Raw genomic sequence first — 25,643 nt, 5'->3', positions numbered from 1 at the left:
AAAGTTTTAATTAAAATTGACGTGACCTTGTTCAAGCGTTTAAGATTAGTTCTAAGATAATCTCCTAACAGTTTGATGTAACCTATACCATTCTATGTTCCATATACTGTTCTATGTAACAAACTGTTCTATTGTAAACCGGGGTGAAGGCTAATTGCTAAACCTCGGTATATAAAAGCTCTGAAATAAATAAATAAATAAATATGAATAAGAGCCAGCCTGTGATGGGTGGGTGTGTTGGTTGTGAATAGGAGCCTGGGGTGGGTGGGTTAGTTGTGAATGGGAGCCTGCCTGGAGTGGGCACGTGGTTTGGTGTGGGAGTGGGGGCATGTGTATGTGTGAAAATGGGAGCCTGCCTGGGGTGGGAGGATGGCTGAAGGTGGTAGTGGGGGTGTAGAAGTGTGTGTGAAAATGGGGACCTGCCTAGGGTGGGAGTGTGGTTAGGTGTCTGAATGGGAGCATGTCTGGGAATAAATGTGTGTGAGTGAGAGAGAGCCTGCCTGGGGTGGGGGGTGGGAGTGGGGGTATGTCTGAATGGGAGCCTGCCTGAGAGTGTATGCGAGTGAGAGAGTGTGCGCGTGAGAGAGAGAGCGTGTGCACGTGTGAGAGAGTGTGCGCGTGAGAGAAAGAGAGTGTGCGTGTGTGAGAAAGAGAGAGAGTATGCGTGCGTGAGAAAGAGAGAGAATGTGCATGCGTGAGAGAGTGTGCGTGCGTGAGAGAGCGCTTGCGTGCGTGAGAGAGCGCAAGCATGTGTGAGAGAGCGAGCATATGTGAGAGAGCGAGCATGTGTGAGAGAGAGAGAGCATGTGTGTGTGTGAGAGAGAGAGCGTGCGTGTGTGAGAGAGAGAGAGAGAGTGTGCGTGTGTGAGAGAGAGAGAGAGAGAGAGAGGGAGAGAGAGAGTGTGCGTGTGGAGAGAGAGAGACACACAGCCTGCCTGCGGTGGGAGGGTGGTTGGGTGTCTGAATGGGAGCATACCTGGGAATATTTGTGTGTGTGAGTGACTGAGTGAGAGAGAGACTGCCTGGGGTGGGATTGGGAATGTTGGTGAAAATGGAACCCTGCTTGGGGTGGGAGGATAGTTTGGTGTGTGAGAGTTGGGGCACTTCTCAGTTTGTGTGAAAATGGGAACCTGCCCTTGGTAGGAGGATGTTTGGGAGTGGGAGAGTATGAAAATAGGAGCCTGCATGAGGTAGGAGGGTGGACGGGGTGAAAGTGGGGAAGAGTGTGTAAAAATGGGAGCCTGCCTGGGGTGGGAGTATGGTTGGATGTCTGAATGCGAACCTGCCTGTGATGGGAGGGTGGCAGGGTGTCTGAATGGGAGCCCGTCTGGAAGTGAGAGTGCATGTGAGTGCGAGCATCTGTGTGCGAACGTGTGTGAAAGAGAGTGTGTGTGTGAGAGAGAAAGAGAGTGTGTGAGTGAGTGTATGTGCCTGGGGTGGGAGGGTGGTTGGCTGTGAGAGTGGAGGTGTGTATGAAAATGGGAGCTGCCTGGGGTGGGGTATCTGAATGGGAGCTGCCTGGGGTGGGGTATCTGAATGGGAGCCTTTTGCCTGGGTTGGGAGTGGTGTGTGTGTTTGTATCTGAATGGGAGCTGCCTGGGGTGGGAGTGGTGAGTGTGTTTGTATCTGAATGGGAGCTGCCTGGGGTGGGAGTGGTGAGTGTGTTTGTATCTGAATGGGAGCTGCCTGGGTGGGAGCTGTGTGTGTGTGTTTGTATGTGTGTGTCTGAATGGGAGTCTGCTTGGGGTGGAAGTGTGGGGGAGGGGGTGTCTGAATGGGAGCCTGCCTGGAAATGTGTCTGTGTGTGTGTGAGAGAGAGAGAGAGAGAGAGAGACAGCCTGCCTGGGGAGGGAGACTGGTCGGGGTGTGTCTGAATGGGAGCATGAGTGTGTGCGCGCGAGAGAGAGCCTGCCTGGGGTGGAAGTGTATGTGAAAATGGGAGCCTGCCTAGGATGGGAGGGTGGCTGGGCCTGGGAGTGTGTGTGTGTGAGAGAGAGAGAGAGCGAGAGGGCGTGCCTGCTGGGGTGGGTGTGAGAGTGAAAATGGGAGCCTGCCTAAGGTGGGAGGGGGTATATGTGTGAAAGTGGGAGCCTGCAGGGGGTGGAAGGATGGTTGGGTGTCGTAGTGGCGGTGTATGCCTGAATGCGAACCTGCCTGGGATGGGAGGGTGCTAGGTGTCTGAATTGGTGCCTGCCCACGGTGGGAAGAGAATGTGAAAAAAGTTTATGCCAGCCCCACCAATTCATAATAAACTCAGGATGACTGGAAATCAAAAGTTTTCAGGTATGGGAAGCAGGAGATTTTTCCCTTCTTCTTTTAATTATTAAGTATTTGATACGCCTGTTATTTTAAAATATTTTATAGCCATTTGGAAATTTTTAAAACTTTTCATATGAGTTATTTATTGGATGTTATTCTATATGTCATCTGTTTTTATTATGATTGATTTACATTTCCTGATTTTATTTGATTTATGAGGACTGTTTTTCCATTGTTTCATTACATATGTTGTAATTTCCAGTTCAGCTTCTATCTACACATTTCTATTTATATATTTATTCTGTATTTGGTGAGTGCCTGTCTGTGTTCTGCATATGTAAGTGAGGTGAGTTATTCTGCTAGCTTGAGATGTCTATGCAGGAATTTATAGTAGACCTGTTTGTTCTGCTTTCCTAATAGGAGGTGTTTTAGGGCCTGGTGTAATATTTGCCTTTTCATAGAAAGAGTTATTCCTGTTTGAGTGCTTGCACAGTTAGTACTGTTTTGGTATGAGAATTTTACTATATTGCTGTCATTCAGTTTACTCACGACTGTCCAAAGGCCAAACCCACACCTAACATGTGATACAATAAGCTTAATATCTCTTTCCTTGAGCCTTTCCTGGTCCCTGCATCGGCAGGATACCATCTACTGCTGCTGTTCACCATTCCAACCTTGACTCAGTGAATCCCCGCACCCTGATGATAAACCCCACCCATGGACAGACATCACTAGCAGCGACGGGTTTTAATTCTTGGGTGTGGATGCTGGAAGCACTTGTGCCAGAGGGGCATGCGACAAGGAGCCTACCCTTTTGTTCACCCCTTCATGAGCACATTGTGCACCCTATATTTATTTTATTTAAAAACTTTTCTATACCGTCATTAAGTTAGATTATCATCACAACGGTTTACAAAAAGGCACAAATAGAAGTAAAAGTTAATTAGTGTAGCTAACATAATATAGGTGTGCCATCATTGGACTGAACATATTTGTTCTAATAAAAACTCTAAGTTGAATTTAGTTGAGGTGTTGGTTGGAAAACTTCTGCACGGTTCATGTCTAAATTTAACACTATAAAATGTGTTTGGAGATCGTAAAAAGAAATTAAAAACTGATTTCTTGGTGCTTACTTTGCGTTCGTTTGTTTTTCTTTGTTCTCCTTATAAAAAGCCTGTCTAAAAAGCCATGTTTTTAGACTTACTTTGAATGGTTTCAGACTTCTCTGCAGTCTTATCTTGAGTGGCATTGAGTTCCACAGTACTGGACCGGCCAGAGACAGCGCTCGCTCCCTTTCTTGGGTGAGACGTGCTGATTTCACAGATAGAACAGTTAATAGCGCCTTATTAGCTGATCTTAGATTTCTGTGTGGGACGTGTACCCGAAGTGCTGTGTTTAGCCAGTCTGCCTTTTCATCGTGGATTAATTTATGAATTATGCACAGTGTTTTATATTGTATTCCTTGTTCGACTGGTAGCCAGTGTAGTTCAGCCAGTGTTCCTGAAATGTGGCCTGGAAATGGACTTAGCAGGAAGGTAAACTTAACTGGGACGCCATGTAGAAGGCATAAGTTAAATGAGTTTAGGCTAAATAGCAGTAGACACAACTGAAAGCATGTAAATAAAGAGGGTTACCTCTTTATTTACATATTCATAAAGGGTAGGGTTACGTCTTTATTTACATGCTTTCAGTTGTGTCTACTCCTGTTTTACCTAAACTCATTTAACTTATGCCTTCTACATGGCGTCCCGGTTAAGTTTACCTTCCTGCTAAATTCACTTCCAGGTCCTCCTTTCACTTTCATTTTGTAGTGCTCCTTCACGTCCAGGATGCAGTACCCATTTCTGATTGGCTGCTGGATTTTTTGCGCCAAATTTTTTAAAGTTAAATAGCCACCGACTTCATGGTAGCATCGCACCCCCAGTGACGCCGAATGTAAAACCGGTTACAAGTATAAGTTTAATCCTTTTCAATATGTTGTTAAACTGTTTTAAACATGTTTACTTTGTTTAAAATTATGCTAGCATTTTTGTTTATATACCCTTTTGTTTATTTATCCTTCGGTCCATGTCTCTTTAATCTTTTGCTTTCGTTTTCACTTTATCGCTTTACCTCCTTATTTTCCCACGCCTATTTGTCAGAACTGATTATTGGAACTTTTGTGCCACGAATTTTTTGTTAAATATATATTTTGCTAAGCATCGTCAAAGCTACATAGGCATTCAAGCCTAACTCATCTAATTTTTGCCTTCTCATTTCTTGCACGACGTTCCCGGTGAATTTATTTTCTTGTTGAGTCCACCATCAGGTTTTCCTTCCACTTTCATTTTGTTGACAACTTGTTCCTGTAGCGTTCCTTAACGTCCGGCACACTGCATTTACTTTTGAGTGCCCGCTGATTTTTTCGCGCTAAATTGTTCAAAGTTAAATAGCCACTGCCTTTATGAATACGTTACTCTCCCAGCGAAGCTGTTCGTAACACCGTTTACAGGTTTAAGTTTTTAATATGCTGTCAATTTGTTTTATTTTTTCTCAAATCATACTATTAATTTTAATCTTTTAATCTTTTTGCTTTCATTTTCCCTTTACTGCCTCACTTTTTTTTGTTTTCCCATGTCCGTCTGTCAGTACTGTTTGTTGGAATTTTTGTGTTAGAAAATTACAGCTATGAATTTTTTGTTAAAAATATGTTTTTGCTAAAAACGTTTTGTTAAGTATTGCTGAGGTTATATAGGCACTTGTTCTTATGTTAGTGTTATTTTTAGGTATGCCGTAGAGTTGACCTTTAGTATTTTACACCCTTAGTTATGCCGGCACCATTTTCCTTGTTGTCCACCTTTTGATTGCTGCTTTTGTAACGTTATCCTTGTTTTACTTTGTAGAAAAAATAAAGTATTGTTTGTCCCTCCCGACGCAGCCCCGCGGCGAAACACGGGACCGTGTCGGGGGACACGCTTTGAATTATATCCTGTTAACACACTTTGGAGTTGCCATTTCAAAAGAATATATTTCCTCACTCAAAATTATGTGTGGACATTGACTTTATCCTGCACATTCTCCTGATCTTTTTGGTCTACTAAAGAAGTTCCAATGGAATGACCATCTTCTAATCTTTCACACTAACCTCTGTTTCTCAAAATTCTCTGCCTCCACTGTCACAATTTACTTCCCTGAAGCAAAGCTTTATAAAACTAGATGACCTATGTTCCAAATTCATACCAATGCTGGACTCTGCAAATAGTGATTCACCTAATGAGTTGTTGACCTGTGGGACAACTCGTTGAACACTGTCCTTGACAATTTAGCACCAAGGAAGGTCTTCTTTAGGGAGGGGGTCTAACATTGCCCCATGGTTTAATAGTTCATAACAACAAAAGAAAAGAGATGTGAGAAGGTTGGATATCCCGCCCCATTTAAAACTTATCCACTTACCAATATTCTCTTTCCAATTATTATGCTATCACTACTGCTAAAAAACATATATTTATTCCAAATCATCAATGACTTAATAATCCAAGAGAACGTTTTCACTCTGTCAAGCAGATTATCAATCCGATCTCAGCTCCCTCTAACACTCCCACTTTGGCTCCTGGATAGAGTTTAGCAGACACTTTTGCAATTTACTTTAATGAAAAAGTGATTACTATCAGGCAAACATTTCAAACTTCTGTGAATGCTGTAATGGGAACAACATTATTTTCCATCGTTAAAAGAATGAATTCATCAACCAGCCCTCTTAATCCATGAGCTACAGCTCAGTTAAAACTTATCAAAGTTGAATCAGCCACTTTCATCTCAAAATTTGTAAATATATCACTGAATGCAGGTCCTCTTCCTGACTCATTGAAAAGAGCATTGATAAGTCCAATCTTGAAAAAGGTTTCTGCTGACATGACATTACTTTTTAATAATCTCCCCATCTCATCCCTATCATATTTGACCAAAATAGTAGAGAATGCAGTACACTAACAACTTACCACTTTTCTTGATTCCAACCCCTCTCTAGATCAGTACCAATTTGGGTTCTGGCAATTTCACAATTCTGAAATGCTCCTTCGCTCTAGTTTTCACACCATCATCAGGGTTTTGATTGTGTACTTTCTTTTGCACTCATTCTCCTAGATATTTCATCTGCCTTTCACACCAACGATCACTGTATCCTTCTCTCCAGGATGCACTCTCTCGGAATTGCTGGTTCTGGGATTTCATGGTTTATATAATATGTCAATCTCAACAAGTAAAATTTGGTTGGAAATTTCAACTTGGGTCCCTCTGACGACGTACCCCAAGGCTCGGCATTATCAGCAGCCCTTTTCAATATCTATCTGACTGCTTGCCGGCCTTGGGGTATACCTTAAATTGTATGTGGATGACATATAATTTTTTTGGCACCTCACAGAGCAAATCATCTCATCATGTCTTGCAGCCATTCATGATTGGTTTTTTTTTTTCAAAACAAACTTGCCTTAAACATCCTGAAACCAAAATTTTGATCCTATCTCAGTTCCCTCTTTCTTATGTTCCTGAAAAAAGTATCTTCAAAAATCAAAAAATACCCATATCCAAAACCGTTCATAATCTCAGTGTTCTCATTGATCCGTCTCTCTATTTGTATGCTCACAACAAGGCCCTTACATAAACTTTGTTTTTCAAGCTGCGACACTTACACCATCTAAAACCACTTCTGGATCCTCCTGATTTTTGAATGATTCTTCAATCGCTTCTTTTTTCTGGTTTGGATTACTGCAATGCACTTTTCATCAATTTGTCTGCTTATTCAATTTGCCCTTTACAGATTATCCAAAATTCTGCTGCCAGGCTATTAACAGGAACACACCTACACGAACACATCACTCCAGTTTTGCAAATGTTACATTGGCTCCCAATTTCATTTTGGATACAATATAAGCTCACAGTTACTATTCATACCCTCATTCATGATATTCCTTCACCATGGCCTGCAACAACACTAAAAATCAATACTCTCCAGAACTTTTCATTCCTCCAGTCAGTGCCTTCTAGATACTCCCTCTCCCTGGACAGTCCATCTTGAAGAGACTAGGGAACACGGGCACTATAAAGTCATCTATACTGACAATAGTTGGGTCTAGCAGTGCCATCAATGTCTGGGACTTTCTTGACTTTTGTCAATGTTCATTGATTCTTATGTAATTTTATTATGTGTGTTTTCTTATACCCTCCCTGAACATAGGAAGACGGAAATAAATATTTTAAAATAAATTGATAAGTGTCTTTTTTGCAGGGTTTTCTGGATAGCATCACAGCAGTGTGTATTTTTCTGAACAACAAACTGATGCAGACTACAGGGCCCAGCCAGCACCGATTTTATGTAATAAGTGGGGAAGGACCACCAGGGGATTATTCCTGCACAATTTAGAAATTCTGGACCTGTGACTGGGACAAAATAAGTTGGGGAAGTGTGTCAGTTTTGAAAGTTTGGATTGCCAAAGGGAGAAGTTTTTTTGCCAGTGAAAGGGGGATTGGGACAGAGCATGAGACTAAGTTTCTATAAAACAATAAAAATGTTGTGTTAAACAAAAAAAAGAACCAGGGAGGAGAGGTGGGCAGCATAGCAATTTTTCACACAGGACAGCAAAAATGTTAGCACCAGCCCTGTCTAGCTGCCATAAATATCTGCTTCTTGGAGAGCTGGTCCTGGAATTGATGAGAGGTGAAGCTATTTAAATCTAGTCCTTTGTGGAACAAGGATCAGGTCTAAGGGGTATCGGTAGAATGGCTTGGCAATAGTAATCATAACACAATCACTGAAAGGGGGTATGATAAATAAAACTATCTCAGTTGAATTTAATTTTAATAAGAGAACTATAATCAAATAAAGAAATTAGTTAGAATGAAACTAACAGGAGCAGTTGAGAGGGTTAAAATTATGCATGAGGCATGGAGACTAGTTAAAAATATTATTTAGGAAGCCCAGACAGCATGCATTTCATAAGCTAAAAAGGTGAAATGAATGTCAAACTACTAATAGCATGGCTAAATGGTGCTGAGAAAGAGGCTATTAAAGCCAAAAAGGCATCCTATAAAAAAATGGAAAGCAGATTCTGAGGAAAATTGGAAAAGAGCACAAGCACTGGCAAATTAGAAGCAAAACATCAATAAGGCGGACAAGAGAAAAAAAGATCAAAAACTAATAAAAATGTTTTCAAGTAGATCAAAATCGAACAGCTTACAAGGGAATCAGTTGGACCATTAGATGACCAAGAGATAAAAGGATGCTCAGGGAATATAAGAGCACAGCAGAGAAAAAACAAATTAAGTCTTTTCTTTGGTCTTCATTGCAGAGGATGTTGGGGGAGATAGCCACACCAGAAACACTCTTGGTAGGAGATAATTCACAGGAACTGTGAAACCAGAAGAGATGTTAGTCCAAACTGACAAATTAAATGGTAGCAAATCACCAGGACCTGATAATATGAACCCCTAAATCCTGAAGGAACTCAAATATGAAACTGCAGATCTACTACTGGTAAACTCAAATATATCATTAAAACCTGCTACTGTTTATGCTGCCTGGAGGATAGGCAATTATAATTTTAAGAAGGGTTATGGGGTAAGCCATAAAACTACAGACCAATTAACCAAATGGCAGCGTCAAGCAAAAAGATGGAAATTATTAAGAACAGAATTTCTGGTCATGCGGAGAAACACAGCTTAATGGCGGAAAAACCAGCATGAATTCAGCAAAAGGGCATTTTGTGCCTTACTAAACTATTAGAAATCTGTGAAAGTATGAATAAGAATGTAGATGATGACGAGCCAGTTTATAAAGATATATGGATTTTCAGAAAGCATTTAACAAAGCTCCTTATGGGAATCACCTCAGGAAATTAAAAAGGTTAGATGACAGAAATCAATGTCCTAGCCCAAAAGAGCTGCTCAACCTGCCGAGCCTATGCTGCTTCCACACCTCACTAACACCTCAGAGACGTAAGCATGAGATGTTGAACACCAACGCCAAGAAGAAGTACCCAGTAAAAAGGAAGGACATGAACTCAGCCCTCTCTGGCTGAAGACAGAAAAGGGTCTCCAGCTTCGGGGGGGAGAGCGCGAAAGCTTTCTCTTCCGAGCCTCACTTAGCCTGCAACCACTGGATGGCAGATGAAATTTAATATGGATAAGAGCAAGGTGATGCATATAGGGAAAAATAACCCATGCTATAGTTACACAATGTTAGGTTCCATATTAGGTGCTACCACCCAAGAAAGAGACCTAGGCGTCATAGTAGATAACACATTGAAATCGTCAGTTCAGTGTGCTGCGGCAGTCAAAAAAGCAAACAGAATGTTGGGAATTATTAGAAAGGGAATGGTGAATAAAACGGAAAATGTCATAATACCTCTGTATTGCTCTATTGTGAGACCGCACCTTAAATACTGTGTACAATTCTGGTCGCCGCATCTCAAAAAAGATATAGTTGAGATGGAGAAGGTACAGAGAAGGGCAACCAAAATGATAAAGGGGATGGAACAGCTCCCCTATGAGGAAAGACTAAAGAGGTTAGGACTATTTAGCTTGGAGAAGAGACGGCTGAGGGGGGATATGATAGATGTGTTTAAAATCATGAGAGGTCTAGAACGGGTAGATGTGAATCGGTTATTTACTCTTTCGGATAATAGAAGGACTAGGGGGCACTCCATGAAGTTAGCATGTGGCACATTTAAAATTAATCGGAGAAAGTTCTTTTTCACTCAACGCACAATTAAACTCTGGAATTTGTTGCTAGAGGATATGGTTAGGGCAGTTAGTGTAGCTGGGTTTAAAAAAGGTTTGGATAAGTTCTTAGAGGTGAAGTCCATTACCTACAATTAATTAAGTTGACTTAGAAAATAGCCACTGCTATTACTAGCATCAATAGCATGGGATAGACTTAGTTTTTGGGTTCTTGCCAGGTTCTAATGCCCTGGATTGGCCACTGTTGGAGACAGAATACTGGGCTTGATGGACCCTTGGATCTGACCCACTATGGCAGGGGTCGGGAACCCAAGGCTCGCGAGCCAGATATGGCTCTTTTGAGGGCTGCATCTGGCTCGCAGACAAGTGTCGCCACACTTCGCGGTTCCCCGCTGACCCAGCTGCTCCCCGGTCCTCCGCCGCCCGGGCTTAAAATGCTGTCAGCGTGGGCGGAACGCGGCAGGACAGCTGGAGTCAGCGGCACCGGCGTGCTCTCTTCTCCTCCCCCCCCCCCCCTGCGGCCCGGAAGAGGAAGTGGAGAGCATCGGGTGCCTGCGCGGAAGAAGAGACCACGCTAGTGTGGTCTCTTCTTCCCGCGCAGGCACCCGATGCTCTCCACTTCCTCTTCCGGGCCGCGGGGGGGGGGGGGGGGGGAGAAGAAGAGAGCACGCCGGTGCTGCTGACTGGAGTCAGCGACATGACTGGAGTCATCCGGGTGCCTGCACGGGAGTCATCGGGTGTCAGCCGGGTGCCAGCGCTGGAGTCATCAGGTGCCTGCGCGGGAGTCTTCCCGCGCAGGCACCCGATGCTCTCCACTTCCTCTTCCGGGCCGGTTAGTGTTGGGAGGAGGTTAGCGTTGGGAGGAGGCTGCTGCTGCCGCGAGTTCCCGGGGTGGGGGAGAGAGATAGTGAATGAGCGAGCAAGCATGTGTGTTTGAGATCCTGTGTGTGTGTGTGTGTGTGTGTGTGTGTGTGTGTGTGTGTGTGTGTGTGTGTGTGAGTGAGTGAGAGATTGCATGTATGTGAATGATTGCGAGCCTGTATATGTGAAAGAGAGTATGTCTGTGATTGAGAGCCTGCCTGTGAGAGAGAGAGCATGAATGTAAGTTTACCATTGGGAACCTGTATGTGTAAGTTTGTAATTGAAAACCTGTTTGTTTGAAAGAGTATGTGTGTATGATTGAGATCCTTTGTGTGTGAGAGAAATCATGTGTATGTATGATTAAGAGCCTGTGTGTATAAGTAAGAGAGAGATCATGTGTGTCTGTGTGTGATTGAGAGCTGGTTTAGGTGATGGAGCATGTGAGTATGTGATTGAGAGCCTGTGTTTAAATGAGAGAGAGAGACCATGTGTGTCTGTGTGTGATTGAGAGCTGATTTAGGTAAGGGAGCATGTGAGTATGTGATTGAGAGCCTGTGTGTAAATGAGAGAAAGAGAGGACATGTTTGTAAGCATGTGAATGAGAGTCTGTGTGTGAGAGAAAAAGACAGCATGTATTTATGTGATTGAAAGCCTGTGTGTGTGTGTGTAAGCGTGAAAGGATAGACAGCATGTGTGTAAATGTGTAATTAAGAGCCTATATAAGTGAGAGAGAAAAAGCATGTGTATATGTGAGTACTGAGAGCATGTGTGTATAGGTGTGTCATTGAGAGCCAGTGAGAGAGAGAGCGCTGGTATGTGACTGAGAGAGGAGAAAGTTCCAAGCAAACCACCACGCCTCCTGCTAATTCAGAACAATCTCAGGACACCTGGATATCAAACGTTCCCAGGTATGCAGAGCAAAAAAATTTTTGTATCCTTATTATTTTTCATTACTGGATCTTTGTGTCTGCTATTTTGAAATATTTTGTTGGTATCTGGAAATGTTTTATATGAGTTTTTAATTATTGGATATTCCACTCATCAGCTGTTTCGAAATATGTTCTTTTTGTTAGTACAGTTTTACTGCTGATGATTTTATATTTCTTGATTTGTTTTATAAGGATGGGTGATGTTTCTTTTTTCCTTTGTTACACTGCATACAGAGACTCTGGCTTGTTGCAGTTTCCAATTCAGTTTTTTCTGCATGCTTCTTGTTATGCGTTTTGGTCTCTTTATTCTATCAGCTCGATCCAGTAAAGTCCGTGGGAGAGCGGACTAACGCCCGCTCTCCCGGCGCGCGCACCGGCCCCTCGCCGGTGCGCGCGATCCAGTATTTAAATTAGGCGACGCGGTGCAAACGAGGAAAAAGAGGCGCTAGGGACACTAGCGCGTCCCTAGCGCCTCCTTTTGGCCTGGAGCGGCGGCTGTCAGCGGGTTTGACAGCCGACGCTCAATTTTGCCGGCGTCGGTTCTCGAGCCCGCTGACAGCCACGGGCTCGGAAACCGGACGCCGGCAAAATTGAGCGTCCGGTTTTCGGCCCGACAGCCGCGGGCCAAATTCAAAATTTTTTTATTTTTTTTTTTACTTTTTTTTTACTTTTGGGGACCTCCGACTTAATATCGCTATGATATTAAGTCGGAGGGTGCACAGAAAAGCAGTTTTTACTGCTTTTCTGTGCACTTCCCTGGCACCGGAAGAAATTAGCGCCGACCTTTGGGCGGCGCTAATTTCTTAGAGTAAAATGTGCGGCTTGGCTGCACATTTTACTTACTGGATCGCTCAGGAATACCTAATAGGGCCATCAACATGCATTTGCATGTTGAGGGCGCTATTAGGTGCCGCGGGTGGGCCGCGTGTTTTCCTCCCCTTACTGAATAAGGGGTAAGGGAAAACACGCGTCCAGAGCAGGGTGACAGTGCGCTCCGACGGAGCACACTTTACTGGATCGACCTGTCAGTTAGGTGAGGGACAGCACGTGATTCAGGTGAGGTTTTCTGCTGGCGTGTTCTGTGTAGGACTCTATAGCAGCCTGACTTGGTCCGTTTTCCTAATAGGAGATGTATTGGTGTCTTAAGGCCTGGTGTAATATTTTCAGAGACCTATTGTACTTTAAAAGTGTGATCTTACATAAAATGCACACATTTACTTGTATTTAGTTTTAAACATATTGTATGGCTCTCATGGAATTACATTTTAAAATATGTGGCGTTTATGGCTCTCTCAGCCAAAAAGGTTCCTGACCCCTGCACTATGGCATACCTTACATTCTTATGTGTGTAATTTTTTTTGCCTTATTTTATGATCAAAGACATATTATTGACTCAAGCAAAGTAAGGTTAAGCTCAGTGGAAATATTCTCTACGACATCCTAGAATATAAATGATTTTCTTCTATTATTCAGCAATAAGGGTCTTTTAGAGTTAGCAGGTAACAGGCCAAGAATGAATATAATAACAGATTTTCTTTAAAAATGAAATTCAGTATTTTGTGGTCTCCTCCTGTCTAATTCTCCTGTCTTCCTGCTCTCACTTTAATTCCTGCCCCTCCTCCACTTTGTTTTTTCCTCTTTTCTTTTTCTCTCTCCTACCTCAGAGTTTCTAAATCTCTTTCCGCCTGTATATAACTTGTTTGCTTATTTTTATATACAGCCTAGAAAAAAAAAGTCTCTCAGAATGTTTTAATTTATTCTACAGTGAATTTTCCTTATTCTTTTTTTCTTTATCCCTTTCAACCCCATCCCTTTTCTTAAAGGAGATACAGGGAATACATACAGAACCAGAACTGGCAAAAATCTCTGGAAACAAAATATGCCAGGTGAGTACTTTAAAAAGGTCATAATGTTCTATATCTGCACGCAAAAATGATTTAACTTCACTCTTACCTCTGAACTATAATCATCAGCTGTAGTTGAAATTTCACTTTCAGCCTAAAAAACAGAAATCAAGCAAACATTTAACATCAAACATCAAAAAGAGCACTGTAATTATTACCATCTCTTCAAACAAAAGAGTATTCACAAAACTGGCAGCTTCTAATCGATGGAATTATCAAAGTGAAAGCTGAAATCTGATACAGAAACAATTTAGTAAAAGACATGCAACATGTGTTTCTGAGATGTTATAGTACATAAATATCATGAAAGGACCATCTCTGAATATATGATAGCTGGCATTAAAGTATAATTCATTTTTATTCTTTAATTATATTAAAAATATCCCTTAAAGACCTTCAGCAGGGCAATAAATGAACTACCCCATACTGTTTCATCCATCCTGGCAACAAACACGATAAAACTCCACTGAAGAAAGGTTGCCAGATTTCACTTGAATAAACTACTTCAGGGATTATTTATGTAAAAATGTTCTTTGAAACAAGTAGCTACGTGTACAAGCAGTTACTTTAAAAACATCAGATACTGTAGAAAACCGAAACAGAAGCTGGATCATCTGCATTAAAAATATTAACTTTTTGACTACATGTTGGTTGAAGAACATCCTCTTCAGAGACTAGGATGGAATTTTCCTGTGCTTTTCTGGGCTCTGTAAAATTTGTCATGGGACCTGTTACAAATTAAGGGGGCTAATATGGTCTGGTATGCCAGATGTAAGCCTTGTTCCAATAGCCTTGATGGAGACATTGCTCTTGTAACTGGCAGAAGTAAATGAGGCACATCTCTTTTTGCTCCTGACATACTTTGTAAATATATAAAAGATGATTTAGTAAAAAGTTGCATAGGAAGCACTGCGGCCTGGATTTATGCAGAAGCTTGCTCTAACAATCACAGCATCGAAGGAGGGAGCATCAATGGTATCGAGGCTCACTGCTTCAAGTGCGCCGGAACTCAGTGGTTCGAGCAGTCCTTAGCCAGATGAGTCAACAATACTGGTGAGTGAAGCCACAAGGGCTTCGTTGCTGCATGCGTCAACATCAATGAGAGTTGATGCATCAGTGGTTGGTGGCATTGACAGAGCCATAGGCCAATGCTTCTTCAGTACCAGGTGCAAACACTGGCTCCAAACAGTGGCGCTTCTTTTTACTAGCCCCTGAGCTCCAGGAACCCTGCGACATGCTTGTCAATGTCTGGGAATGGTGCTTTTCCTGACTGCTCAGCCCCAGAGAGGTGGAGGGCCTCCAGTAAAGGAGGGAGGCTTATCCGAGATGCTCCTGCTCAACTTCGCACTAGAGCAGACTTACGAGGCTCCGCTATAGGAGGGGACTGGTTGCAGATCTTCAGAGACTTATATGGTCCCTCCATCTTCCAGGCTCTAGATTTAAAAGAGCACAGGGATATCTGGCCGCAATGATAACAGTTGGCCTGATCATGGTTTGGTCCTACCCAACAATAACAAAGGTTGGACCATCTGTAATAGACATTTTCCTACTGAATATACAGTCCTTAAAGCCACTGACAGTGGTCTTCTTGGTACCAGACTTTTCTGTGAAGAAATGTAAGAGAGAGAGTGCAAGATAGAGAGAAGGAGAGAGAGAAAGAGAGAGAACACGTCCATGCTGTAATTCAGATGAAAACTGAGGGGCTCATAAGGTAACACCTATGTGGGAACTCCTGCATATGCTCAGTAGAGAAAAACCTTGATAAGCTAAGAGAAAAGGGTCTGTTCAGTACTGGATGACATCATCCACGTCATGGCTAATTCAGCCCTGTTTGTTGATAGAGAATAGAATATTACTTGTTTTAACACAACATTGCCTGCATTTTGGGTTTGAGTGAAAATACAAATATGCAATAATCATCAGTAGGAAAATTAAAAAATATCCAGTTAAGTACATTATTCTATTTAATTTTAAAACTTGTTAAAGTATGGTATGCTTCAATGCTGAAAAAAATGGCACTTACTTCAATGGTAAATGTTTGGTCATGTTTGATGATGTCGCCACTATGTAGAGTTCTCATTGTTGTGAATTTTGTAGTAGCCACAGCTCCTCTTTCAACGTCTTGACTGCATGTCTCATCATGCTCTGACTGATCAATATCTGGCCCATCTTTAGATAGTTCACCTTCTTTAGTTTTTGATTTTTTCTTTTTTTTCTGCCTCTTAGGAGGATTCTGTCCATCTGCTTTTCGTTGTCTAAACTGGGCAAGCTATTAGAGAAAAACAGAAAAGGAACACAAAAATCCAGTTGTGATTTTTACTGTTGACACATTCAACATAGCATAAGACCATAAAGAAAAAGAATTTGGCTAAAGTCCTCAAAATATCAACTTGTTCTATTCTTGGCTCTTTGTTTGGGGGGAGAGGGAAGGGGAGTTGCTCTCTTCTTATTTCTTTCTTTTCTGCTTCAATATATTTTATATTATAATGCCAGGAGCTTGGGTTTTAAAAAAAGATGCATAGACTTTGAATCAGCATAGTAGTTTCATCACCTGGGCCTGGCTTCTGTTCCTCAAGTGATCTAGTATTCACAGGGATGGAAGTCCCAGACATTGCTCACTCAGATACATGTGCACTTGTCTCAACGAAGCTGCAGTCTGTGGCCTCTAGCCAAAGCCTGTCACTGCATTGGCTTGGATAAATAGGAAGCAGTGTTAAAAATAGGGGGTTAAAAACTTGCATAGCGGCAAATGAAGTCTCATGGTGCCAAGGAGGTTCAGTTCCAGTGGAACTGTAAACTCCAAAAATAGAAAGCAGAAACTGCTGAACCATTCCCCCTTCTCAAAAAAGAAGGAACAAAGCAGCAAACTGAATTATTTTGATTCATAACAGGTGGGGGTAGATAAATCTGTGGCAAGATGACCACAAAATCAAAGATGAAGATTCACCATATTCTAAACCAGGGGTAGACAACTCCAGTCCTCAAGGGCCACCAGTCAGTTGGGTTTTCAGGATATCTGTAATGAATTTGCATGAGATGCATTTTCATGCATATTCAGTGTGGATATCCTAAAAACCCACTGCAGAACTAAAGTTGCATATCTTTGTTCTAAATGCTTACAGTTTCGGATTGCAATTAAGTACAGCACTTACTCTATTCCTAGAGTACAGGTGAAGAGAAAATACATACAATGCACGCCTCACAGATACACAAAATGAATGTGCTGAGGCATAATCTAGAACATGAACCATATTCTCTGAACCAAACTAACCCCTAGATTTATCAAAATGCTACATCAACGCACGCATAACGCCTGCAGTAAGAGAAAGGGCATGCACGGTAACATAGCGCTTCACAAGGTGCGGTAAAGTTTTGGCACCCCGCAATACTTCTATTTTGCAGCTTAGGAAGTGCCCAGACAGGCTATTACCTTTGGGGGAGAGAAAGAGAAACAATTTGTAAGGCCCTCATAGTAGTCAACTATTTATATCTCTATAGCAGGGCCAGCTAATAGCTCGAGGTGAGATGTTGGTGGTGGTTTAGGGGCCAATTTTTACTTGCAGAGTGAGATGCACGAACTGCACGATACACCTCAGTAAAGATTTGACATCATTTGGAGTGAGGAAAGTCTCATAGTGTAACTTAGGTTCAGCAAATAAAGGTCTTCTAACTATTCCATCGCTCAGGTCTGCCCATCTGAGCAAAATTAGGGAAAGAGCGATATCTTTGGCTGGGCCGAAATTATGGAACTCGCTTTCGATGGAACTAAGATTACAGTCTAATTTTCAAACTTTCAAAAAAAGATTTAAAATCTGGTTATTTAGACGAGCATTTGGAGAGGAAACATTTTATTTATTTATTTTATTTATTTATTTAAAGTTTTTTGTATACCAACATTCATTAAGAAAACATCACATCGGATTCCATAGAACAAAAAAGTGGCCAACAGGGCTTTACAATAAAACTGATAAAAGAATTTACGGCTAGAGCAGCTGTGAATAAGAAAATGAGGCCTTTTTATGATGTTGTTCTTTTGTGAAGCTTGATTATATATATTTTATTTGATTTTAATGAATTATCTGTATTTTATCTTAATTTTAACTGTATTATTTATATGGCTTTTGTATTTTAAATTTTGTGTGATGTTATTTATATTTATGTTGTAAACCGGTATGACTGTTATCAGTATATCGGTATATAAAACAAAATAAATAAATAGATAAAATAAATAAAAGATGAGATTTCTATGTTCTCTGCCCTAGCTTGATGGACTCTATAACAGGGTACCATAATACATGCCCCTCACTTTAATTAATCCCGCCCAAATCCCTCCCTAATACCACCCCTTCAAAAATTTCATTCGCACCATGCGATAGTACTATTATCATATGCGTTATGCGTTAACGCATTTTGATGAATGACCATATATGATGGAAGAACAACCACAAGAACTTTGTGAGTTTTCCATTACACCTTAAGAATAGAAAAATCAGACATTTCAGAAAAACAAGATTATAAACTGTATTTGACAAGACCCCAAAACAGTTTACTTCTGGCTTTGCCTGAAACAAAGAACTCAACCCTGATCTGTTACTGCTTATCTTTAAACATTCTTAAGACCATGCAGTCAGTCACATCCTCCAAGATGAACTCAACTTCTCAAAGAAAAGGAAAATCTTTCAATCAAAAGCAAAGTTTGGCCTTCATGCATATGCATCCTGTTCCCTTGCTATAAATTAAGTGGAACACAGGAAAAAGGCAGCAGGACTGTCATCATCAGAAAGCTGCATCATCCAGAGTCAAAGCCAATCAACGGACTCGCCCCTGGACCACCATGGCTATTGCTAGTATTCAAGCAGAAACTTCCTGCATTCTTACATCGAATCACAGAGTTGAAGATTCCTACACAGAAGCTGCTACTGCATTCTAAGAAGGGCGGATAGGTCTTGTACCTAGCCGCCCAGGTAATGTGGGTGCCAGGCTCACCTTGGACAGCTGAAGCGGGAGAGGGTGGGGGAGGTTGATTAATGACTGACAGCTCCAGTCGGTTAGGGAAGGGGGTTGCTAGGTTTGTTTAAAAGTAAACTTTGTCGGTTGTGGAGGTAATTGGTCACCAGGCTCTAGGGTTGCAAGGAAATGGGGAGGAGTTCAGGGAAAGGTGGTACGTCAGCAGGGCTGGATTCACATGCCTGCTGTTGTTGCCAGAGCTGCATCCTATCCACCCCACCTTATATTCCTTGTCTGTTATTGTTAGGGGGGGAATTTTTGGATTGTCGCTGAGGGGGGATGCGGATTGCTCGAGCCGGTTTTTGTTCAGCAGTATGCTGAATGGTTTGGTGACTTGACCAGTGGTCATGTCAGGAATTCTGAGATGGAACAATCGGGTGCTGTTGTTCAATGCATGGCTCCTTGCTGGGCAGAGGTGGGAGTCATGGGAGCGGCAGTATCAAAATACTGGTAACCTACAGGCCGCATGGCATGGGGGTGTTCATCTTGCCGGTTGGAGGTAGATGATTATTATGTGTTAGTCATTTCGGTGTACTGCTTGCTTGGCTCTTGGTTATTTACTATAATAAACCTGTGGCCTGTTTGATTCCACTCAGGTGTCAGTGTGTTTTTTGTGTTTGGTCACCGTTGTAAAAGGGTGGATGCAGGGAGAGGTGTATGTCCTGGCTACCCATATTAAATATAATCCGCTCTGATGATACTTTGTTAAAAGGCAGTTAATCAAATCAAATAAGTAATAATAATAAATACGTTTGATATCCTGTGACAAGCCTGCAGCTGCTGACAATGAAATTCCTGTATTCCTGACCAGTACAGACACAGCATTGCAAACAGAGAAATAGCTGCACAGATTATTTATCAGTGTAGTAAGAAAACAACCTAACTCTTAATAATGTTAATTTGTGAATTACATCTGTGCACGTTTACAACTGATTGATCTGTTATAATTTAGAAAACATGGAGCCAATGTAATAAGACCCGCACTGAAATCCGCACTGATATTTTTGGCGCACGCAGCAAATACCAGCGAAAATGTGGGATGTAATAACGGCCTTGTATGCTAATTAAATATGCGCATAAAATCCATGCACACCAAACATACGCATAATCGGGTAGATTTTATAAATTTACGCGAGCACGTACTTTTGTTCGCGCATATCTTATAAAATCCAGGGTCGGCGCACGCAAGGGGGTGCACATTTGTGCAACTTGCGAGCGCCGAGCCCGGCACGCGCTGCCTGTTCCCTCCGAGGCCGCTCCGAAATCGAAACAGCCTCGGAGGGAACTTTCTTTCCACCCACCCGCACCTTCTCCTCCCTTCCCCTACCTAACCCACCCACCCCGGCCCTATCTAAACCCCCCCTACCTTTGTTGGCAGATTTACGCCTGCCGAAAGCAGGCGTAAATCTGCACGCGCCTACGGGCAGCTGGCGCGCCATCACCCGACACGGGGGCTGGTCCGGAGGCCTCAAACCAGCCCCCAGGCCGGCGCCATGCACCCGGTCCCGCCCCTCCCCGCCCCCTGACCCCGGACACGCCCCCGGACACGTCCCCTCCCCGCCCCTTTACGAAGCCCCGGGACTTACGCGCGTCCTGGGGCTGTGCGCGCGCTGGTGGCCTATACAAAATAGGCGCGCTGGCGCGCAGGGCTTTTAAAATCCGGCCCAATGTGCGCAGTAACGTGTATTAATGGCCCTATGTAGTAAAACGCGCAGAAACCTGGGCAGACACCCATCGGTGTGTGAATGTCAGGGATTGATTCTTAGGGGAAAAGCCTTTCTTTTGCAAAAAAAATGAATAAATTAGTGGTCTAGAAGGTGATGTAAAGGTGGGTAGAGCAATATCTAACCCCTTCATGATTGAACTCCAACCGCTGGTGACAGCATAAAATGCAGATCAGCGATTCTGACTCATTGAGAAGCTGCCTTCTCTCTACCCATTCCGTCCGCTACATGGCTGACCCGCAAAAGCATCAAAAAACCAGTCTCCACACCAGCACTTTCACTTACCTCCTGCCCTGACCCAGGTACTAAAAACCTGCATTAAAAAACCAGCACTAACTTGACCTCCCTGCTAGCACGGCATCCTGCATAGCCCATGAATAGATAATCACCTCCTTTGCATGTCATTAGCATGTATTCGTAAAGAAAAACCACCGGTCTTGTAAGTGCGCCTGTGCACGCTTTTTTCCAGTACACAAAACCCTTATTACATACCCATATAGGGCTTTGCGCAGAAAAATACACGTACAAACGCACGTATAGTCATGCACCTTATTACATCAGCCCCTATAAAAGTACATCTGACTTGCATCAGTAAAGCAATTGCAATATATCTTGTAATGTTTAATTGATAAAAACCCTTAATAAAGAAAGTACTGAATCTTGACAAATCAAAGAAGTCCTTGTTCTCAGTCCAATCGTAAAAAAATTATTCTCTAAGCAATACATACTTAGAAGTTGTAGTCTTCTTTCCTACAATGTCCAGCATATGAAGTCGTGTCCACACAACTGATTATAAGGAGACATTTACTTTTCTTTACTCCTGTTAGGCCAGGCGCCTCCTAAGAGCACAGTGTTACCATTGCCGATGGCGTCGGGGCTTCGTCCCCGATGTCGACGCTCCGGCCCCGGGCCAAACGGGGCGTGGCCCTTTCGAAGGCTCTCAGTGTCCCCTCCCCGACGGCGACGTCAGGATGCGTCCAATAAGGAGTTCCTCCCCCAATGACGTTGGGGGTTCCCTCCCTCGATGCTGGCAGCCTATCATCGCGCGCCCGAGGTTGAGCCACGCCCCCTGTGTCGTCAAGCGCCGACCGGGGCTCTGTTTGCGTGGGAGATTGGCTTTTTAAGCAGAGCCTTCTCCCACGCTCACTGCTTCGGCCACTACTTTGTTGTGTTGTGGTTTTGGCTGCTGACTACTTTATTGTGCTTCTTGATTACCGGACCTTGGACTGCCTACGGATTACCCTGCTCTGCTGCCTGCCTGGAACTTGGACTGCCTACGGATTACCCTGCTCTGCTGCCTGCCTGGAACTTGGACTGCCTACGGATTACACTGCTCTGCTGCCTGCCTGGAACTTGGACTGCCTACGGATTACCCTGCTCTGCTGCCTGCCTGGAACTTGGACTGCCTACGGATTACCCTGCTCTGCTGCCTGCCTGGAACTTGGACTGCCTACGGATTACCCTGCTCTGCCGCCTGCCTGGAACTTGGACTGCCTACGGATTACCCTGCTCTGCCGCCTGCCCGGAACTTGGACTGCCTACGGATTACCCTGCTCTGCCGCCTGCCCGGAACTTGGACTGCCTACGGATTGTCCTGCCCTGCTGCCTATACCGGATCTTGGACTGACTTACGGATTGCCCTGCTTAGCTGCCTGCCTGGAGTTTGGACTGTCTTCATTCCATCCCAACGAACACTCCAGCACGAGGTAAGCGCTCTTCGATCAGGTTCCACTTTATCCGCATAACACACAGCAGCTGCCAGAACATAATTTTCTTTTCTACATATATTCTGTTGCTTTCTCCTGATCTCCCTATCACTGCTTGGGGCTAGCAATTCATGATCCCCCTGCAGCCTAAATTAAAAAAGAAAAGAAAAAGAAAATTGCTAGTAAACCCCTTTTTCCTTAGTGTTTGGGCTTGATTTATTGTCTCACTGCGCTGACAGAAAGTTACTAGCAATCTCCCAATGCCACACCTCCCTGTAATACAGTGTAAGTAGTCTTTGGCTGTCTGGACTCCAGCTATTCTTCTACAGACTTTTATTAATTACAGGCAAAATTAAACAACCTGCTTACCTCAGCAGTGCTCCTGCTTTCTTCTCCTCACGTATGGGACCCACTCTATCCTCCATGGGGCCTGCCTTATCTCCCTCCCCAGGGGAAACATCCTGTGACCAGGATTCCCTTGTGGGCTGTCTTAAGGTGGACCAGGCTAAATGCCTCATCCTGGACTTTTAAGGAAGGTCTAACATACACTCCTTTACACTTTCTTATAGTGAGAGATGATGTCACAGGAAAAAAGTGTGCCCTCTGTCTCCATCAGCTGAGGGGCAGGAAATCCCACTTGTAAGAATTAGTCTAGCAGGATTAAAGGAAAGAAAATTAACAGGTAAGATTAAATTTTTCTTTCCTTATCTTCCTGCTAGACCAGTCTTTACAAGTGGGTTACCCAAACCGTGATTAGACATGGTGAGAGGAAGACAGAGCTGCTTTAAGGACCTCGGATCTGAAAGCCACATCAGTTTTGGTGTGCATGTCCAGCCTGTAATACTTACTAAAAGAAAATGTGAACATATCTCATCTAGGGATACTGTACAGGGCCCTTTTCCCCATGTACCAATCACGTGTATATATACACCTCCTTTAAGTGTGGATACCCTCCTATATATCAGAATCTCCCCCCCCCCCCCCCCCCCCCCCCCCCCCCCCGTTTAGATGACCTCTTTCCCGTATCCCATTTTGCTAATTTCTACTTGTATAATCTAATCTGTTATTTGTATGTTCTTAATGTTCCTTATTTAATTATGCAATAATTGTAAAGCCTGTTGCTAAGTTCTGTTCTATGCAAACCAACGAGATGTTCCCAACGTTCGTCGGTATATAAAAGTTATTAAATAAATAAATAAATAAATGTATGATGCTTGTACTCTTCTGCACAGAGCATTGCAGGTGTTTGTCTACCCTTCAGCAAATATGCTGATGCAATTGCCTACTTAACCCATCTAACCAGCGTGGCCTTGAAGGCTACTTCTCTCTTCCAAGGACCTCCAAACAGTACAAACATCTTGTCCGTTTTCTGGAAGGGATTCATTACCTTCAGATACCTTAGGAGCATGTCATCTGGCCCCATCAGCTACCCTCAGATGTATCACATCCAGCCCATCAGAAATATACCCATTAGGAATATGTCATCCGGCCTAATTAAATACCCTCAGATGTATCCTATTCAATCCCATCACCTTAAAGTAGATAAGGCAAAGGTGACGGATGGGATACATCCAAGGGTATTGCAGGAACTAACATAAGTCCAGCCAGCTCAGTTGGCTGACCTTTTCAATGCTTCTTTAGAGTCGGGAGTAGTTCCAGAGGACTGGCGAGTGGAAAATGTGGTTTCTATTCATAAAATTGGAAGTAAAAAGGTGGCTGGGAACTACAGACCAGTTAGTTTGACCTCTGCGATGGGCAAAGTAATGGAATTGCCACTAAAACAGAGGATAGTGCAAATTCTGGATTCCAATGGATTGAATGATCCAAGGCAGCATGGTTTTACTAAAGGTAAATCTTGTCAGATGAACCTGATCAATTTCTTTGATTGGGTGACCAGATATTTGGAACAAGGGAGAGCACTAGACATAGTGTACTTCGATTTCAGTAAGGCCTTTGACAAGGTTCAGCACAGAAGACTTTAAAATAAATTGAGCGCCCTTGATATGGAACCTAGGATAACTGACTTTTGGGCCGATACAGTACAGTGCGCTCCGGTGGAGCGCACTGTTAACCCGCATTTGGACACGCGTTTGACGCGCTAACTTTACCCCTTATTCAGTAAGGGGTAATAGCATGCCGAAAATGCGCATCCAACCCCCCCGAAACTAATAGTGCCCGCAACATGCAAATGCATGTTGATGGCCCTATTAGTTATGCCCGCGCGATTCAGAAAGTAAAATGTGCAGCCAAGGAAGAGTTGGGGTTTCAGGAGTGAAAGAGTTTACGGAGGACTGACTGTCCAAAACGACTGAACCGGAGGCCATCTTCATCCAGACAATAATGCGAGGCGAATGTGTGATGGAACTCCAGGTCACCGCTCTGCAAATCTCATCAATGGGGACAGCACACAAGTGAGCCACCAAAATTGACATGGCCCGAATAGAATGAGACTTGATGTGACCTTCAAGCTGCAAGCCTGCTTGAGCGTAGCAGAAGGAGATACAGACCGCAAGCTAATGGGTTAAGGTCTGTTTAGACACTGCAACCCCTAATCTGTTTTTGTCGAAGGAGATAAAAAGCTGAGTGGACAGGCGGGGAGGCACCATCCGTTCCAAATAAAAGGCCAGAGCCCTTTTACAATCCACAGTAGTGCCCGATCTCCCTGGTGAATGTGCAGCCTTGGAAAAAAGGAAGGCAACACAATGGAACGATTGAGATGGAATTCCGTGTCCACCTTTGGAAGGAACTTCGGATGTGTACGCAAGACCACCCTATCAAGACAAAATTTTGTATAGGTGGGGTACAACACCAGAGCTTGCAGCTCACTAACCCTGCGTGCAGAAGTAACCACAACCAAGAAAATGACCTTCCAGGACAGGTACTTCAGGTTGCAGGAGCGCAAAGGCTCAAATGGAGCCTTCATGAGCTGAGACAGGACTACATTGAGGTCCCAGGAGACCGCTGGTGGTTGAGTGGGGGGCTTAAATTGTAACAAGACCCTCATGAACTGTTCCACAAGTGGATGGGTGGAAATGGAGGCCTCATCTCTTCCCTGATGGTATGCCCCAATGGCACTAAGGTGAACCCTCACTGACATGATTTGCAGATCAGACTCAGAGAGGTGCAATAGGTAGTCTAAAAGCTCCGGTGAGGAACAAGTGAAGGGATCCTGACCGTGTTCCACACACCAAGTCGAAAACCACTTCCACTTGAGATTGTAAGATGTTCTCGTGTAGGGTTTTCTAGACTCCAAAAGGACTCGCGGAACACCTTCTGAAAGGCCCAGAGCTCAGTGTCCCGATCAACATCCAAGCCGTGAAGGACAGGGCTTGGAGGTTGGGGTGGTGAAGCCTGCCCTGGTCCTGAGAGATTAGGTCTGGAGCAGTCCCCAACTGAATCGGAGGGTGCGAGGTCAGCTCTCGTAGAAATGGGAACCAGACTTGGCGAGGCCAAAAGGGCACAATCAGGATCATGGTACCCTGGCCCTGTTGGAGCGTTTTTACGATTAGTGGCAGGAGAGGGTAAGCATACATACATATT

At 43.5% G+C, this 25,643-nt stretch overlaps 1 protein-coding gene across 5 annotated transcripts in view; it reads right to left on the bottom strand.

The window, feature by feature from the left end:
- AKAP9 (A-kinase anchoring protein 9) overlaps positions 1 to 25,643 on the bottom strand; it is a 687,299-nt gene that overhangs the window by 600,788 nt on the left and 60,868 nt on the right. For all 5 annotated transcript variants that reach the window (XM_029588843.1, XM_029588844.1, XM_029588845.1 and 2 more), the window contains exons 2-3: positions 15,690 to 15,935; positions 13,716 to 13,760 (exon numbers count right to left, since the gene is read on the bottom strand). In XM_029588843.1, the coding sequence (XP_029444703.1) occupies positions 13,716 to 13,760; positions 15,690 to 15,935 (291 nt within the window). The remainder of the gene's footprint in view (positions 1 to 13,715; positions 13,761 to 15,689; positions 15,936 to 25,643) is intronic.

Source organism: Rhinatrema bivittatum, chromosome 2 (assembly GCF_901001135.1).
Source record: "Rhinatrema bivittatum chromosome 2, aRhiBiv1.1, whole genome shotgun sequence".
Lineage (NCBI taxonomy): Eukaryota > Metazoa > Chordata > Amphibia > Gymnophiona > Rhinatrematidae > Rhinatrema > Rhinatrema bivittatum.
Note: the sequence above shows the minus strand (reverse complement) of the source record. Positions and strands in the feature narration are given on the sequence as shown.